The sequence below is a fragment of the Dipodomys spectabilis genome, unplaced genomic scaffold (assembly GCF_019054845.1).
Source record: "Dipodomys spectabilis isolate Male_0828 unplaced genomic scaffold, ASM1905484v1 ptg000197l, whole genome shotgun sequence".
Lineage (NCBI taxonomy): Eukaryota > Metazoa > Chordata > Mammalia > Rodentia > Heteromyidae > Dipodomys > Dipodomys spectabilis.
The window spans coordinates 3,300,395-3,318,683 of NW_024870874.1; the positions used below are offsets into that span (position 1 = coordinate 3,300,395).

General features: G+C 37.6%; 1 protein-coding gene across 1 annotated transcript in view; it reads right to left on the reverse strand.

Moving 5' to 3' along the window:
- The window catches only part of Thsd7a (thrombospondin type 1 domain containing 7A), a 342,684-nt gene that overhangs the window by 8,109 nt on the left and 316,286 nt on the right, over positions 1 to 18,289 (reverse strand). The window contains exons 16-23 of the mRNA XM_042696060.1: positions 17,623 to 17,756; positions 12,759 to 12,912; positions 10,454 to 10,598; positions 9,094 to 9,209; positions 5,965 to 6,082; positions 5,560 to 5,705; positions 4,966 to 5,140; positions 1,171 to 1,344 (exon numbers count right to left, since the gene is read on the reverse strand). Of these exons, the coding sequence (XP_042551994.1) occupies positions 1,171 to 1,344; positions 4,966 to 5,140; positions 5,560 to 5,705; positions 5,965 to 6,082; positions 9,094 to 9,209; positions 10,454 to 10,598; positions 12,759 to 12,912; positions 17,623 to 17,756 (1,162 nt within the window). The remainder of the gene's footprint in view (positions 1 to 1,170; positions 1,345 to 4,965; positions 5,141 to 5,559; positions 5,706 to 5,964; positions 6,083 to 9,093; positions 9,210 to 10,453; positions 10,599 to 12,758; positions 12,913 to 17,622; positions 17,757 to 18,289) is intronic.

The following is an 18,289-nucleotide window of genomic DNA, read 5'->3' on the forward strand; positions in this document are numbered from 1 at the left end:
ATGAAATGACATATAACATTTACCTTAGTTTCCATGTGCTTGTTGATCAATAAAATATGAAATTTAAATTTTTGTACAATTAGTAGATTTCTTTTCAATACTACCCCTCTTCCTGTCCTGCCAATTCATTTCTCACTCTTCATTATAAATTTAATTATTTGAGGCTTTAAAGTCTCCCCAGTGTTTTTGTTTTTTTTGTTTTTTGTTTTGTTTTTTGGTCACATCCCACATTGTGTTAAGCATGTAATAATCTATGAATATCGTGTTGTTGAAGGCATTTCTTTTGCAATTGTTATGTCATTTATAACTAAGTTTATTTCACTGTTCTGTGGGACAAACAATTTTCTTGGAATTATTCAACTCATAACTCTATGGATTGCTGTACTCTTTTACCTGTATGGTCCCAGACATATGTGGTCAATAAATTTAGGAAGATTAAAAACTGACAGGACAATTTTGTCTAATTCTTGAGTTGAAGCATCTGCTTTCCTAGTTTTCCTTCCAAGTATTTCCCCCCCAACATTCTAAGCATTTCCCCCCCAATTTTCAGAGTAAAGGTAGTATTTTGGATACCACTGCTACTATTTGTCATGTTTTTTAATTGTTCAGATCAGAAGTAGGAATGAAAGTGTTTTGAGTCCCAAATTCTCTACCAGATATAAATCTTTTGCTTTCATTGTTATTTTAGTATTCTGTGATTCCTGAATGTTTGTGTATTATAAATATTCATATTACATATTAATATAAACATACAGACACATGCATGTTATATATTTCATAATTTTCTACATAAAATTGCACTAGAATTTGTTAAATGTATTCATTAAGTGTATCAGTTTCTGAGAATACAGAAAACTATGATTTTTCCTGTGGACTCATAGTTTTCTTCAGTTCCATTATTAGATTTAAATACAAAATATTATTAGATTCATGAATGATGATTATTGCTTTGAGTGCATAAATAATAGAATTGTTATTTAGCTCATAGAATTAGGAAGTATTTCTGCTTTAACATTTAACATCTAACTTATGAAAACAAATCTTTACAATTCAGAATTCTCATCCTTAAGTGAGATCTTAGAAAATTTGTTTATTTAACAAAAAATTCTTTATCTTAAGCTAACGCTTAAACAAAGAAAGTGAAGAGATTTCATGAATTGTAGCACTCACCATCACATGGTTTTGTTTCCAACATCTGCTCAGGACATAGATGTTGATTCTCGAGTTCTTGTATAATAACTGCTCTGGATCGAACCTGTATTCCACCAAGGCCTAGATCCTCCCCATTCACACAGGTCAGCTGACACAGGCTCCAGGAAGACCAATCCTTCAAGTAGCAATCACCTGTGGGCCACAGGTTGACAATTTATGGGGGGTAGATATTCATTTTAACTGTAGCGTTACTAGGAAAGGTTTGTAGTTATGCTAACTATACGTAATATATAATTAACTTAATAATATTCATAAAACTTGACAGGCCTCTAGTAATCGCAAGTTTATATAGAGTTTTATGTTTATATGCATAGGTATTTCCTGAGTAGCTATATGTTAATATTATAAAATATAAACAATGGCTCAATGGAGTCTGTGTACTATGATCATTTCTTAAGAGATGACAAGTATTTGCTTAAAACTTACTACCCTTCTTGTCAGATTGTAAAGCAATTTGTTAAAATCTAACTGTACATAGAATTTGTCTTCTAGATAGTCCTAATTTTAAATGGCCTTGAAGTCAAAGTTGAGAAGGCTGGTATTAATGCTTTCCTTCTATTTCTGCCCACCGAAGTTGAGGCAAGGCACGCAATGGAGCAGCTATAGAAAAAGTTATTCTCTCATCTATTTTTCATAGTTCTCCTCTAAATCACCACATATCACAAATTCACAGGAGTTGAATTTCCATAATCAGATGGCTATTTCCTGAGCATCCATTCAATCAAGAAACAGGACATTCCCAGTATCTCAGAAGCACCCCTCATGTGATACAAGAAGTGATACCTTAGCTACTCATTTTTGTATCTGGAGTTTTCCATTTATAAATATTTGCATAGGGCTGGGAAGGTGGCTCAGTGGTAGAGCGCTTGCCTTGCATGCATGAGGCTCTGGGTTCAATTCCTCAGCACCACATAAGCAGAAAAAAAAGCTGGAAGTGGTGCTGTGGCTCAAGTAGTAGAGCACTAGTCTTGAGCTGAAGAGCTGAGGGACAGCACCCAGGCCCAGAGTTCAGGCTCCACGACCGGACCCCCCCCCAAAAAAATTTGCATAATTGACCCCCTATCTCTATATTTCTTTTCTTTCTTCATTTCTCTTTCTTTCTTTCTATTTTTCTTTATTCCTTTTTTTGGGGGGGTCTGGTTGTGGGGCCTGAACTCTGGGCCTGGGAGCTGTCCCTCAGCTCTTTAGCTCAAGGCTAGCACTCTACCACTTGAGCCAAAGCGCCACTCCCAGCTTTTTTCTTATGTGGTGCTGAGGAATCGAACCCAGGGCCTCAGGCATGCAAGGCAAGCACTCTACCACTGAGCCACCATACCTTACCAGCCCCCTTTCTCTCTCTCTCTCTCTCTCTCTCTTTCTTTCCTTCTTTCTTTCCTCCTCCTCCTCCTCCTTCTCCTCCTCCTCCTCCTCCTTCTTCTCATCCTCTTCCTCCTCCTCTTTCTTCTTCTTTTGTTGGTCATGGAGCTTGAACTCTGGGCCTGAGCACTGTCCCTCAGTTCTTCAGCTCAAGGGTAGTGCTCTTCCATTTGAGCCATAGTACCACTTCTGTTTTTCTGGTGGTTTATTGGAGATAAGAGTTTCATGGCCTTTCCTGACCAGGCTGGCTTTGAACCGCTATCTTCAGATATTAGCCTCCTGCACAGGTGTGAGCCACCAGCACCCACTTCTATCTCTATTTATCTAATGTGTTCATTCCAATTGTTATATTCATTCTACTGAATGAGGAACTGCTGGGCCATAGTCTGTCTGTGTGTTCAACATTTTCAACAATTTTGAAAATATAGCTTTATTCCCATCTATTTCTCGGGTGTGACTGTTGGTGATACTATTCAGAATGTACAGCCAATTGTGACAGATACAAAAATATGTTAGAATTTTTATATTATAAAACTATGGGAACGTCTTATAATTTTTACTCTAATCATATCACACCCATAATTCACATTGCCTTAAATTATGCCAAATATGAGTAATATAATTACAAAGTTATCTTGAACTCTGATTAATGGAAACATTTTTGTGTCTTGGTTAAGAACTCTAGTACAACCATGTTCATTCCAGCATTATTTACCATAGCCAATATATGGAATCAGCACAGATGTGTCTCAGTGGATGAATGGATCAAGAAAATGTGGTATATATACACAATAGAATTCTATGCTTCCATCAGAAAGAATGATATTGTACCACTCATAAGGAAATAGAGGGACTTGAAAAAAAATATTAAGTGAAGGAAGTCAGACCCAGAGAAACATAGGGTGCATGGTTTCCCTCATTTGTGGTAAGTAGAATGTATCTATAAATCTACAAGTGAACATACTGCATGGTAAAAAAAAATACACTGTGACAAGATAAATTACACAGGACTTTAGGCATTCACACATATTGAGGCCAAAGGAGGATATTCTTAGGAGAGGAACACAAAGGCATAATACTTATGCACATCTAATCATACATATTCATCAAATATAACCAAAGATAATATTCATCAAAATGAACTTCAGGAAATGAAAACAAGAGTTTTTTCTTTGTTGCTGTTTTTTGTTTTCTTTTCTTTTTGTCATGTTTGTTCATTTACCTGTCTTTGGGAGGGTAAGAGAGAGCACAGAAATGAAGAGACAAAGGGTGAACAAATGCAGTGGTGGTACTCACTAGACACTATGTTGAAAATGAACTATACTCTTGTGAGTAGGGATGGGAGGTAAAAACTGGAAGAGAGCAAGGGAAGGAGGGACATTCTTCAAAAAGACATGCACTTCTATCTGACATATGTAACTGTAACCCCCTTGTATATCACCTTTAAAATAACATTCAAAATTTGAATAATAAAATAGAACCAGAGAAAGAAAAAAGAAATCCTGACAATATGTAAACTATTGACTAACATACATATACGTATATGATAGTCATAATTTTCATAGATCTATATTAGAGAACATCATCAATACTCCAGAAATACAAAAAGTTTTCAATAAATGATAAAGAAATACAAGCTAGAAAGAATTTTTAAGTAGTTTAAGATAGATGTAGAAATTCTTATATCATGTAGGATATGCTATATTTCCTCGGAAATACAAGCTATTTGGACACTCAGTTTTTAATTATGAACAAAAATTGCTAAGGGTAAAAAGACATTCTGCCAAGAGGAATGTAGTATAACTTCACCTGCATGATTGCAAATTATAAGAAAATAAAATAGTCCTTTTTTATGGTTAGATTTTATCTCTATAAGTATCCATATTCTTTCAGTGAAATATAATACATCATGTCACCGTGTGTGTCTGTGTGCATGCATGTGAGTGCACTGTGTATGCAGGCTGGTACTGGGGTTTGAACTCAAGGCTTGAACCCTGTCTCTTAGTGATTTCTCTTAAGGCTAGAGTCTACCACTTTAGTCACAACTCAACTTCTAGTTTTTTGATGGTTAACTGAAGATAAGACTTTTAAGGACTTTTCTGTCAGGGCTAGATTTGAATTGTGATCCTCAAATCTCAGCCTCCTGAGTAGCTAGGATTATAGACACAAATGATTAGCACCTGGCACAATAAATTGTTTAACGTTAGAGAGTGAGTTATATAATTATCAATCCTAAATAATCAATGTCATGCTTCCAGTATTTTGCAATATCAAATGAGGGTGACACACCCCTTGCACTTGTTTATTACAAATAAAGTACCAAAGTACTAAAACTAAGACTGTAGTTTTGTTTTAAGCATGTAAACCACTGTAGTGATAACACTGTTCGGATGTTACCTGGACAAGGCTGGGTGCAAGTTTCCTCCAGAATTATGTTCTTATTACCATCTACGATGAGTTCAGTGTCAGCACAGAATTCCTCATCCACCACCTTGCCGAAATCCTCAGCTGATCCATCACTCACTACACAAGAAATGTTCCTTGTTCTAGTCCCTTCTCCACACTGGGCCTCCTGGAATGGAAGAAGAAATAACTAATTCGAAAAAGAAAAAAAATATTTCATTAGAGAGCTCATCACTTACAGTCATCTCTGCATCATTGATTTTGATTTATGAACAGTTAGAGAACCATTTGAAACCCTAGGGAAGAAGCCTGGTGGGGCACAAGCTATAAAATATACCCTGAACAATTTATTTGTTTCCTAGCCAAAGACAGGCAATACATTTTCATTAAAATAAACCAGTCTCTAGATGATTTTTAAAGGAATAGGACAGGGAGTGTTTGTTATCAAAACTAATTAAATGCTTATAAGATGGCAAAATGCTCCGATCTTTTAAGAGGAAACCAGTAATGTGTAAAACATTTCTGAAAACAAATCTCTGTTGATGACAAATACATCCATCCAGGTACAGAACTTCCTGAGACTGATACCTGCGCTTGACATGGAGACCACTGGCCATATTGCCAACGGTAACATGGCTTCACTGGGCATGACTTGGTCTGTTCCATCGTGGAAGGGCAAGGTCTCCCATCACCTTGGAATGGCTGGGTCACCGTTCGTCTTCGGACCATTTTCCCTTTAAGAGATGTGAAGTGTCGCAACATCAGTAAGATGTCACATTTCTGCAAATAGGTCTTTTCTTGGGAGAAAGCATTTATAGAGATCTCTCCTGAGGGGATCCAGGGACTAGAAAGGCTTACACAGTTTGGAAGGCAAGATACCCAATCCAATCTTTCTAAAGATTATCTGATAGGACTAAAAACAGGAAGGACATTTTTTTTTGTAATGCCTTTAACACTAGCCAGCCTGTTCAATGAATTGCAGTACAAACCAACCTGTGAGACCACATGTTTGTGAGCATTCTGACCAAGGAGACCAATCAGAAAGCTGACAGTTCACAGGACATTCCACAACACAGGAAGAGTTCATCTGCCAGTTCTTCTCCAGGCCAAGCTGAAAGAACAGAAGGAGATCTGATTGAGTAGGGATGGAGCTGTGGCCACTGTGTATTGTCAGTGGAGAAAGGAGTCAGGAAGGCGAGGAAAGGAGAGAAGAGAAGAGAAAATGAGAAGGGAGAGGAAGGGAGGGGAGAAGAGCAAGGGAGATGAAGTAGTCTGCCTGATAGAAGAGGTACTTGGAAGATGAATATCCAATCTATTAAGAATATAAAATGATTCAACCCACCAGATTGGTCGTGAAGGGCACAGAAAGAACGGAGAGGTCTACCGACTCTATACACTGATGCATTGTGTGAATATTTATATTTAGCAATTAAAACAGAGGATCTAATATTTAAATTAGTTGCTTTTCCCTCAATGTGGAATTAAAGGACTAAATACAGCCACTGCCTATTACTTTAAACAAAGGGTACCATAAATTTGTAGGTCTATGATTTTTATCTTCAGGGTGTTATTTATTTTTGAATGGACATGTTAAGCTGAAAAGCAAAAGGAGATGGTTTTAAAGATAAATCGTCACTTAAAGCTAATCATATAAAACACCCAAATAGTAAAAAATATATCAGTTTAGGGAAGGCAGGGGTGGAGATGGGTGGGTAGCAGATTGGTATAGTGCATGCCTAAGCATTCACAAGACTCCGAGCTCAATCCCCAGAATGAACATCAGATAAAGAAGATACAAGAAGTGTCTGTTTTGAAGTAATTTATCTTTTCAAAAGGAAGTGTGGGGTCTCGGGATGTTTTGATTATGAATGTTTTGTAGGCATTAAAATAATTATGTTCTTTTCTAAAGCTGTCAAGCTTGCCATCAGATAATAATGTGTCACGTCTTTGGCATGTGGGCTCTGATCTTTTTTTTTTTGTGCCAGTCCTGGGGCTTGAACACAGGGACTCAGCAGTGTCCCTGAGCTTCTTCGACTCAAGGCTAGTAATCTAACACTTGAGCCACAGCTCCACTTTCGGCTTTTTCTGCGTATATTGTCCTGAGGAATCGAACCCAAGGCTTTATGCATGCAAGGCAAGCACTCTACCACAGTATATTGAGGGTTTAAGGAAGAGCGGAGAAACAGATGATGAGGTATTAGGTAAGTACCTATCTCCAAAATAACAAAGGAAAAATTACACAATAAATGCTAGTTGAATCTAAACCAAACTTTCCACTTTGTTGGGCAATAATGACTTCTTTCATTGTGGCTATTAGAGAAACAGAGAGAGTCACCTACTGCTGTGGACTAAATGCAGTTTTGCCCATGCACTAGCAGGAGGGCAATCCGTGCACTGCTCACAAAGATAGGCCCATTCTTCTAGGAGACATAGCACATCCACAGGGAGGGAAAACAGCTCCTGAGCTGTTTACCTCAGTCTCCACAGACTGTAACATTGCTTTCCCCAAAGACAGTGGATCCACAATGTATCTTTAATGATCATTTTATATCTTTAATTGTCATTGCAGTATTCAAATATTAGAATATTTCTACTTCAGGGAACATTTATCTGGGCTCTAAGGTAATTGCAATTAGTGATTTCTCAGGTGTTTGTTTATTGTTCATTTAAGAAAATCAATTCTATTTAAGAAAATCAGTTCTATTCATATGTTTGTCCTTTAGTCATACAAAACAGTGTACAATTGGTCGCTTGGGATTTGAGTTCAGTTCTCAGAAAGCTCTCAAAGGTACACATTTTGTGTTTCATTCTGGTCCATGAAGACAGTTATGTGCACATTTGTAAAATAGAGATGATATTAATCACCAGGAAGTAGATCTCAGAAAGCTCTCCAGACTATATATGACTATAATAATCTTCTCTCATAATAATGTTATTTTCATAATGGCTACATTACCTCAATGTTATTACTTTTGCAACCAAATGATTTCAGGGTTGGCATTCAAATGATTCAAATCTAAAGTCTGAATACATTTAAGCTAGGTTGTAAGGTCGCAGCGTGAGACATTACTAACTGAACAACTTGGGGTTTTCAGCACATCTGAGAATTCTGCACCAATGGATAGAGATGTAAGGAAATTAAGTTAGGAGCACTTTGATAAAGATGTCATAGTAACATCTTTTCAGCTAGACTTCCCCCCATGGTGAGTTCATACAATTTACTGTGGACTCATCATATATAACCCCCAGAATGTGAGGCTAAATCCATGCTGGCATGTCTGGAACTCTTAATGAGGTTATAATATAAACTCCTTGCAATCTATTTCAGATTTGTCAAGAGTCTCTCTTACTTTGGCTTATTCAAACAAACATGATTTATTCAAAACTAAATAAGCAGGTTCACCTGAGCAACAGGGGAGTGAGAGTCGTCAGGAATCGAGGACACTCTTTGGTGTGGAAATCAGACAAAAATGATGACAACATGAAGTACAGCTTCATGTTCAAGAAAGGTCAGCCACTACATTTCCTCCCTTTTCAGAAGGTCAGATCTAAGAAGGACCTTATTTAATTGGATTAACAAGTTATCATTCTCTGCACCTAGATGATAATCATGACAGACTTGTTTTCTTTGTTTGAATTCCAAGTTCCCCTTATCCAGACCTGAATTCTGGGAATTTCACAGCTGGGTATTCCATCCTAATATCAAAATTTGCTACCAAACCACATGCAATCGATGCTTATCAACAGATGGAATAATGGATGGATTTTGGCAGGTGTCCCAGGAATGCCTCAAAATTCACATTGAATTACAAAAGATGATAAGTAGTTTGATTAAGATTTATTGCTTTATTCACCTTGATTACTTATTGTTTCCCAAGTATTTCTTTCAGAATAGGCTAATTAGCATACCTCTGAGCTCTCAGCTGTAGAAAATATAGGACATTACATGTAGAAATCAGCAGCATTGGATATACTTTTTTCAAGAGGGCACTGTACAGCTCCTGAACAACAAAACAAACATCTGCTGGCCTAGAACTGACCAGAGCACAGGGGTCACTTGGCTTGATGCGAATTGAAATAAGGAAAAATTAACTCAGGAAGGTAGAACAAGTGCCCACCCACCTCTTCACAGTATTTCAGGTCAACCGACTTGCCATCACTTCGAACACAATCCAACATTCTTGTTTTAATGCCGTTTCCACACACAGCCTTCTCACTCAGCTGACATGTACTCCAGTCTGAAAGGAAGGGAGCCCATCAGAACAGAAGGATATGCATGAAACAGATTTCAAATGGAACGTTGATGACCTGAATCCCATACTTAATTCGCAACTGCTTTCTAAGCTCACAATCAATCATCCCACATACAGAGCATATGGGACCCAGCTTTGAACATATCAGGAGTCAAATGGAGTTGCTGGGGCTGCACATAGCTGCAGGGTTTATTCTTCGAGGCAGATGTGTGCTTGACAATCTTGATAGCTGGTCTTTGGGTGATAATTGTAAAAATGGTTTGGGCCTGTGGATCAATGTCATTAAAAAACATTTTTTCCCTAATAAGAATAGGATTTAAAATTTCAGCATTCTCTCTCCGTAGCAAAATGGATATAATTTTGAAAATGGTTCTTTGTGTATAGTTAGATAAAAATCGATGCACTTCATTAACTGTCCATATTTAAAATACAAACTTATTCACTTCAGAAATAACTTTGGACGTATGTTTTTGGTTCTCTTGGTTTAGGTCTTTTGCAAAAGTATTCTTTTTATCTTTTTCTGCAAGATAACACAGCATGTCCCAGAACACTTTGATTTCCTTTGTGTCGTGAAAGCAAATTGAAGAGAAAAACTCAAAAGAAACAAAAATCCAATATGACTGTCATATGTCCTCAACCAATTTCTCAAGCTTGTTTCAGTGTGGAAATTACTGGGGAAAAAATCCAAAGTCAGCTTTGATGTTTTACCCAATCACATGAACCAATGAAACATTTTCTTCATCTGTGTGTCTGGAAGTTATCAAATCAATTTTAGGATATAAGGGTAATTATATTGAGTATTTTTTAAAAGTACTCATGCATTTTAGACTGCCAACAATTTTATATCAAATGAACCATGGTTATTAACTGTTTTCACACCCCAAGAATTGTTGTCCTAGTATATTCTGAAAAAGAAAGACAATCTCTCAGTACATTTTTATCTGTGGTAAAAATATTTCCTTCAATTGCACCTTTCCCAAGTGGAAAGTTGCCTTACACAAAATCAGCTAGAATATCCCTCATCTGTTTTAAGAGCCAGTGTCTGCATGATATTTTTATTTTTCATATCTTGATGTTCAGCAAAATATAGGTTCATATTTCTGTAACTTGATAACTGTTTCTGCATGTCCAAAGGATATACAGATGGAGGTGGCCCAGCTTCTAGCAATGCTTCAAAGCTAACATATGTGAGATTGGCTTTTAAATGCACAAGAGGATGGTCCACATACCTGTTACATTATAATCATAGTGGTAGCAGTTTTTGTTCAGATTACAGGGTTCCTTCTCAATAGCATTGGGGCAGGCTCTTCCCTCATCAGCAGGTTGTCTGATGGGATCAGCTGACCTTTGCCGGAAATTGCTTTGATTGCAAGGCTGACAAAGAACAACAGTACACTCTTCAGAAATGAGCAACCTCAGCACGAATCAGCTAGGTCATTACGGAGAGTATGGGTACAGGAGTTAGAACATCTGGGCCACTGGGTAACTTGAAGAGGTCAGGAAACCTCATTACCCTTCAGTTTTGCCAAATATAAGATGACAGTGTTAGCTGAGATTTTGATGACCCATCTAGCTACACAATACAAAACATTTATGTTTCCAATGAGAGTACACACACCATCTCTCACAATCACGAATATATCATCCATGCTTATTATTGTTGAATACATATATATGGATATATACATGTATTTACAAACAGACATAATAATCTCTGACTTGAGAAAAAAAACTCAGAGTATCTTTAAATCATTCTCAATGCATTAGTGACTTATTTTCATGTTTTTGTTTTTGTTTTTTTGTTGGTCATGGGGCTTGAACTCTGGGCCTGCGTGCTATCTCTGCGCTCTTTAGCTCAAGGCAAGTGCTCTACCACTTGAGCCACAGTACCACTTCCTAATGACTTATTTTCTAATGCATGCAAACATGATGTAACACCTAAAAAGACTGTTTTGCCATTATCCTATAAGTAATCATCTGGAAACAATTGGTTTCCAAGAACCAAACAGAAGCAGTTAGGGACAAGTTTCCTTGGACATTTTAGACCTATAATGACTGCTCCCGCTTCCCTCCCCCAAATCTCTCCTGCACTATTGTTGTAATACCCACGGTTCTTTGACACTGTGGATTATATCAGGATCTTGTTCCTTTCTGCAGTACATTGAGTACATTGAGACCTACGTCTTATATCCCAGCGTATTCTCTGCACTAACACAGTTCCTAATAACGCGAATCCCAACTAATCCCAGTTTATGAATTGAGAGTGTATCTCAATAATTTTTTCCCCAGCTGTCCTCAAACCAGCATCTCCCTGATAGTAAAGTAGTAGTAGGTAGTAGTATTCCCTTCCCCGTAATAGCTGGGATTACAGGTGTGAGCCACTGTGCCCGGCCTCAATTATTCCAGTCATTTGAAACAGAAGCTAATGGACATAATTTCAGTGAGTTTTGCTTTTGAATTTCTGCTAATGAGTTTGAGAAGCAGCGTAGGCTCATCACTTTTATTTATAAAAATAGCATCTTTTCATCAGAATCTGTGGCAATAAGAACCTCTCATGTTTGACCTTAGTCAGACACCAGAGAATGTTTTCCAACTACTTGGCATAACTTCAAAGCAAATGCTGTGGAATTAAGTTAGAAACGCCCTGCATGCTCTTGTGAAAAAACTGAACCTTCATTGACTTTAACCTGGATTCAAGTTACCCACAGCATGGCTTTGCTCCTGCCCTATCACTTAGTTGCCAATCAGCATCTTTAAGAATATTAACACTGAGATAAAAAGCAATGTCTCCTTGGAAAATATATTCTGTAAACTTTTCTATGAAACTATCCAATACTATATTTCCAACAAATTTAAGTTCACATTAGATGCCTTTTTCCTGTGCACTTTGTACCACTGTGCTTTGAAGTGCACGGCTTGACAAAGTTGTCCAAAGACAAGCTCGATTTTCTATCAAAAGTATACATTGCTGTTTCAAATGAACCTCTTTCCGGAGTTTATGGTAGATCTCATACTGCTATTGGAGCCTAGAAGCTTTGTGTGATTCGCAACTCTCAGCTGGTTTTCCACCCCCAAAAGACGGAGTCAGGGTGTGGAAAGAGATGCATTGATGCACAGTTTCCATTCTCAGCTTCTTACCCAGGAGCAAAACGCTTTTCAGTGTTAATGCTCCTGCACCAGTACCCCACTATGCGCAAGATTACTCCTGCCACTTAAGTTAAATGGATTGAACAGAACACTTGGCCAGAGCTTCATTCTATTTCCTTGTTCTCACAAGGCAATCATTAGCCCTACTGCAGTTTTGTGTTTTGGAAGGCAAGCTGGAGGCATCGTGTGCTGGGTTAGGAGTGTAGGTTGTGAAGATGCTGAAGCTTGCAAGAAGATAAGCTGTTTTAAGTGTGAAAGGAGGCATTGCTGACTTCGTGTAGCATATCTATAGAACGTGCAGGCCAAGAAAATATGCTTTGCTTTGGTCAACATCACACATGAATAGATTTTTACATTGAGGCTATTACAAATAGTTAATAAGCTCACCAAAACACATCGGGTCCAGGGACCCCATTCAGATATCACACAGTCCTCAGGGCAAGGTAATTTGCACTCTCGAGAGCCCAGGGGCATCTCTTCAGGGTCACAGAAGTAATCTTCCACGTGTTCGGAAGGACCATCTGGTGTATTCTGCATGCATCTAGAAGAAAAGATATCTAGAGTGAAGGAGCCAGTACAAATAGAATTATGGCTGCCCCCCTCACCTGCCCCCTCCTTCTGCTCCTCCTCTTTTTCCTCCTCCTCCTCTTTTTCCTCCTCCTCCTCCTCCTCTTCTTCCTCCTCTTCCTTCTTCTCCTCCTCCTCCTCTTCCTTCTTCTCCTCCTTCTCTGCCTCTATCAGCTCCTCCCTCTCCTCCTTCTTCTGTTGGTCATGGGACTTGAATTCAGGGACTAGGCACTGTTCCTGAGCTCTTTAGCTCAAGGTTGGAGCTCTAACACTTTGAGCTCCACTTTGGGTTTTCTGGTGGTTAATTAGAGATAAGAGTATCATGGACTTTCATCCACAATCCTGAGATCTCAGCCTCCTGAGTGGATAGGATTACAAGTGTGAGCCACAAGCATCCGGTGGTATTTCTTCTTAAGACATTATAGTATCTAGTAAATATTATTTTCCTGTAGTGAAGTCCTGAAAGGATCTCTGCCTTCTCAAGTATTTGGTACTTTTATACACTTGAAAAATACATATGTGCAGTGCATGGTCATGGTATTTTAATGCGATAGTCACTGCATGTATTTGTGTACTCTGCAGTTTGGATAAGCTGTCTTTGAAAGAGGCAAGTGTTTTACAACCCATATGGGAGGCAGGAACTAATGAGGAGTGGTTCAAAGAGATTCCAGTGTTTGCAATTTTGGCATCTAATCTATTTTTTTTCTTTACAAAATAGTGGAGCTGATTCATCCAAGATGAAAGTCTAGCACACTGCAAAATCTACATGAAAGGTTTCATGAAATGTTTTCAAAGATAATTGGATGCATTTCCCTTTTTCTTTTTTGTTTCTGTCATTTAAAAAGGAATTTTAGCCTCCTCTCTGCTACTAACTTGAAAAGAAAGCCAAACGTGAAAAGACAATGACAACAGCACAGTTTCTCTAAGTGTGGTTATTTGGATCTTCTTGTATCTTGAGCTTTTATTTAATTATTCGTTTTCGTTTTTAGCAGACAAATTCAAACCTTGCTTTATACTTTATTCTACTATAAGCAATCACAAAGGCCTCTAAATATATCACTTAAGAAGCAAATTAATGCAGCTTCCATTTTACCACAGTTAAACTAATTTCTCAGTGCATTTAATGACAGAAGAAAAACCCTTATCCTTCATACATCATCTGGAAAAGAGTGTCCAAGTGAATGTGCTCAAAAAGAATGTTACATGAAAGGGGAGCTGGAAGGACAACCTTCCTCTGACTGAAATTACAGAACAACTTTTCCTAAAATCCCAGAGACTGCATTTCTACAGATCTTCTTTGAAGAATCACATTTCTATACAGTGGTGCAAATTTCACAGAAATGTCATGTTTCCTGTGGGATGCACTCAAAAAAAAAATGGAAAAAGGTGATTTGCTGCATTTGAATTTGGTTTGTAGTCTGAAAAATAATCCATGTAAACATCTATCGCCTCATTTTTGGCTTACTAAATAAATACATGGGAAAATACACAAAAGAACATGTAAAGGTAGATATTTGTATGATTTCATTGTTGAAAAGCAAATGAAAAAATCTCTTGGAGAATTTTAGTTTCTCAGGAAAATATGCTTTTTATAACTTATCTTTAAATCATTGTACAAAGGATATTGTGGTTTTATTAGCAGCATTTAAATATTATTTGACAGTAGCTTGTAGAGACATGGCCAGACAAGGGATTTTCATACCCAAAGTTGCATTTGATGCTAAGATCTCATTCAGAGTAGATACTGATACAACTGCACAAGGATTAACTTGTAAAATTGCCTATTGATCCAAGTTAAGAACAGTTGCACAGTACTCTATTAAATTGTCATGTACATAAAACTTCATTTTGAATGGCTTTTTTTTCTAGCATTAACTTTCTATTTTAGAAGTTATATATTAATTTAAGAAAAAAATCAAATGAGAAGATTAAAAACATGCAATTCTACCATTCAGAGACAATCATTCTTGACAGAACCTAGTTTCAAAACTATTTTCAAACGTAAATCTTCATAAAATAGAAGCAAATTCTACCTATAAAGAGTTTTTATTCATTTCATTTGGGAACAACAAATTTTTATTACCCTTGACTACACAATAGATATTTGGATTAAATTTTGAGCCCAAAGGTAGGCTTTCTAAATCCATTTTTTCCTTCAAATTCTTGGCCTTGATTTCTTTCAAGGATCAAGGATAATAATAGAAGAAAGCAGAGCTATATTACAAATACATGGTGTAGGACCAACTTAAAGTTAAGGGTAGGGCCAGAAACCTGTCACAAGTGTTATGGTAAGTGGTAATTGTCTCTGTGGCTATTAGAAACAGTAATTAAATTTGTTTATTATTGTTATGGACTAGCAATTTCTCTTAAAAAATGCCATTGGGGGAAAATACTATTCCCTTGTCTAGCATATTGAAGGTCCTGGATTCAAGTCTATCACAGTGATGGAAGAGGAAGAAATACCCTCTCTCACTAGGGCAAGCCACATCTACCACCCACTCTTTGATATGCTGTGTCATTAGATAAATTTAAACCTGCTCCTTTATAAACTCATCTATCCTGAATGCCACCTCACATTTGCATTTTAGCAGGATATCCTGACCTCAATTGGCAGAGGATAAAGTTAGAGAGGTATAGTCTTAATCAGCAACAAACAAGAACATTATTACAGGATCAGAGATCACAGTCAATACTGACCTTCTCCTTTTTTCTACCTGCACCAAACATGTTGGTTAAATAAGTGATCTGAAATGTTACTTTGTTTTGAGTTGTGTTAGCACAGGCTGTGAATACCTAATTACAAAGTAAAAAGCAGCAACATTCATACAGATAAAGGGAAAGTTGGAAAAAATAGTAATTCTGTATAATTTTGTTTTTACTAATTAAACAACCAATGGAATTGAAGTCTTAATGTAACTATTTTCAAGTTTTGAGAATTTTTTTAATTTGGAAAGATAATATTAGAAGGTAGAATCTCCATCTTTCCCTGTTTTTCTTTTTGGTTATTACCTTTCAACCCTTTTTTCATCCCCATCTTTATTAAATTCTTTAGAGAACAGTAAATGGAGATTTCAGGTGAGCTTATTGTTTTATTTGTTTGTTTTAGGTCCATGAGTGGGACTCAAAGTTGGTCCTGACCCTTTTCACTCACTGGCTAGCACTCTAACATCTGAGGCAAGCCTTCAACCTTAGCTTTTGAAAAAAGTGATTAGAAACAAAATTACCTATAGATTTATATGCAAAAGTTTTATGATATCAATATCATTTTATTCTACTTTGCTATTGAAACTCTTAAAAAATACCAACCTTAAATTCCTGGAAAGTGAGGTTAGAACTGCAGACTTATACATGTTAGAGAGGAGATACAATGCAACGTTGACAGAAGGTGGATTTAAAGTGTAACTTGTCTTCTCATTATATGGGCGTTTTTAATTAAGTAACATATGAGAAGGAAATGATTAGGTCCATACATTTCTTTAATAGTGGGTTCTGGAATCCTTGAGGGTCTTTGTGTAGAAAAAGTAGTGAGTACCAGTTTATGTGAAGCATTAGTGAATTTCTGTGTCTTTAGCAATACATGGGTTCCATGAAGGTAGCAGGGTGTAAATTGGGCTTTCTGACATAGTGAGGGGCTTATGGGTTCTCCAGAAACTTTCTCTGATGACTTCAATATTCTATATCCATGCTATCTATCAGCAAAGATAGTTTCATATGGTTAGGGAGCACTTAAAAGAACAGATAGTGTAAATAAGAACATGAATTTTAAATTTTAATTTTAATTAGCTTAAAATAGCCACTCTGGGCTATTCTATAGGACAATGATAGAAGAATTAAAATTCGATGGCATATCCAGACAGGGGTTCAAGGAAGACTTCTTGAGTGTGATGTGAATATTTTAAAATTAGCCAGTTTGGTATAAAAACAAGTTTTTAAAAAAATTGTTATATTGTGATTTGAACTCTCACAGTCTTGTGCTTGCTAGGCAGTTATTATACACTTGAAAATATATTTGACCATTAAGAAAACAGTGGTAAGAGGGTGGAAAAATGGGGAAAATGATAGAAAGCGTGACATTTATCAAAGTGCACAGTACTCATAAGCTGACATGGAATTGAAAACCTCTTGGGCAACTCTTAGTAATAATAATAATAACAACAATAACAATAATGAAACCTCAAAAATAAAAATAACTAAGAGAGAGAGAATAATTGTAGGGGCTGAAACTTGGCAGCTTTTTTTCAATATGTTTTTCCTTCTTTTTTTTTTTTTGTTGGTTGTGGGGCTTGAACTCTGGGCCTGGGTGCTGCCCCTCAGCTCTTCAGCTCAAGGCTAGCACTCTACTACTTGAGCCACAGCTTCACTTCTGGTCTTTTTCTGCTTATGTGATACTGAGGAATCGAACCCAGGGCCTCATGCATGCAAGGCAAGCACTCTACCACTGAGTCACCTTCCCATCCCGTTTTTCCATCTTTTTAGGAGTATAAAGTGAGACTTCTTTAAGTTAGCAAACCAGAATGTGGCAAATTGCAGCTTGCAACAGATCCTTCCAGAGTTTTCTTTCAACCCAGATTCTGTAAGAACAAAGCTAAAGACAATTTGACTTGGGAGAATGAGGAGCGAATACTCGCGTGACACAGGTAAATGGTTGTGCTTCTTGTTTCTGTGCAAGTAGTGTAGGCCGTACCTCACTTTCCGGGTTTGCACGCCTTCGCCGCAGTTTTCCCGCATATTCACGTAGGTCACTTTGCAGACGCTCCATGGCTCTGAGACCCATATGTACTGGTTGCAGTCACTGTGGCACGGGACAACCTCATACACCTGCAACACACAAGGTTCTGCGATCGCAGGGAATTCCAGGGAGGCGAATAGGGCCTGCCCCATCACCACCATGATCACATTGCCAGTCTACTTTCATTCCTCTTCTTGAGGGGGATACAGGGCAACCATTAGCTAGAAAGGGATAGAAAATGGCAGACCTAACGTGTGGCAGACAACACATGGCCCATCGTGGTGTTTCTTGTTCCTCTAATGCTTTGGGCTCTTGCTCAAAACGATGCTTCTTCCTATAATGCTTGGGTTCCCCACTCAAAAATCTCAATCAGACTTACTTCTGTGTTGCTGCTCAGTGGCAGAGACCAATGAGGGCCAAGTCTGTGGCCCCTCACTGACCAATCCTGTCTGGGAGAAGGGTAGGAACAGAACTAATAAAGCATAAAGGCCACTTTTCTGGGGGATTCCATTGGATTCCTGAGTTTGGGGAGTCTATACTCTACGTTTGCTTTTAATAAACTTGGTACTTTGCTGTACTTCACTTCTTGGTCTCTTAATTCTTTACCTGGACAAGAAAAGGA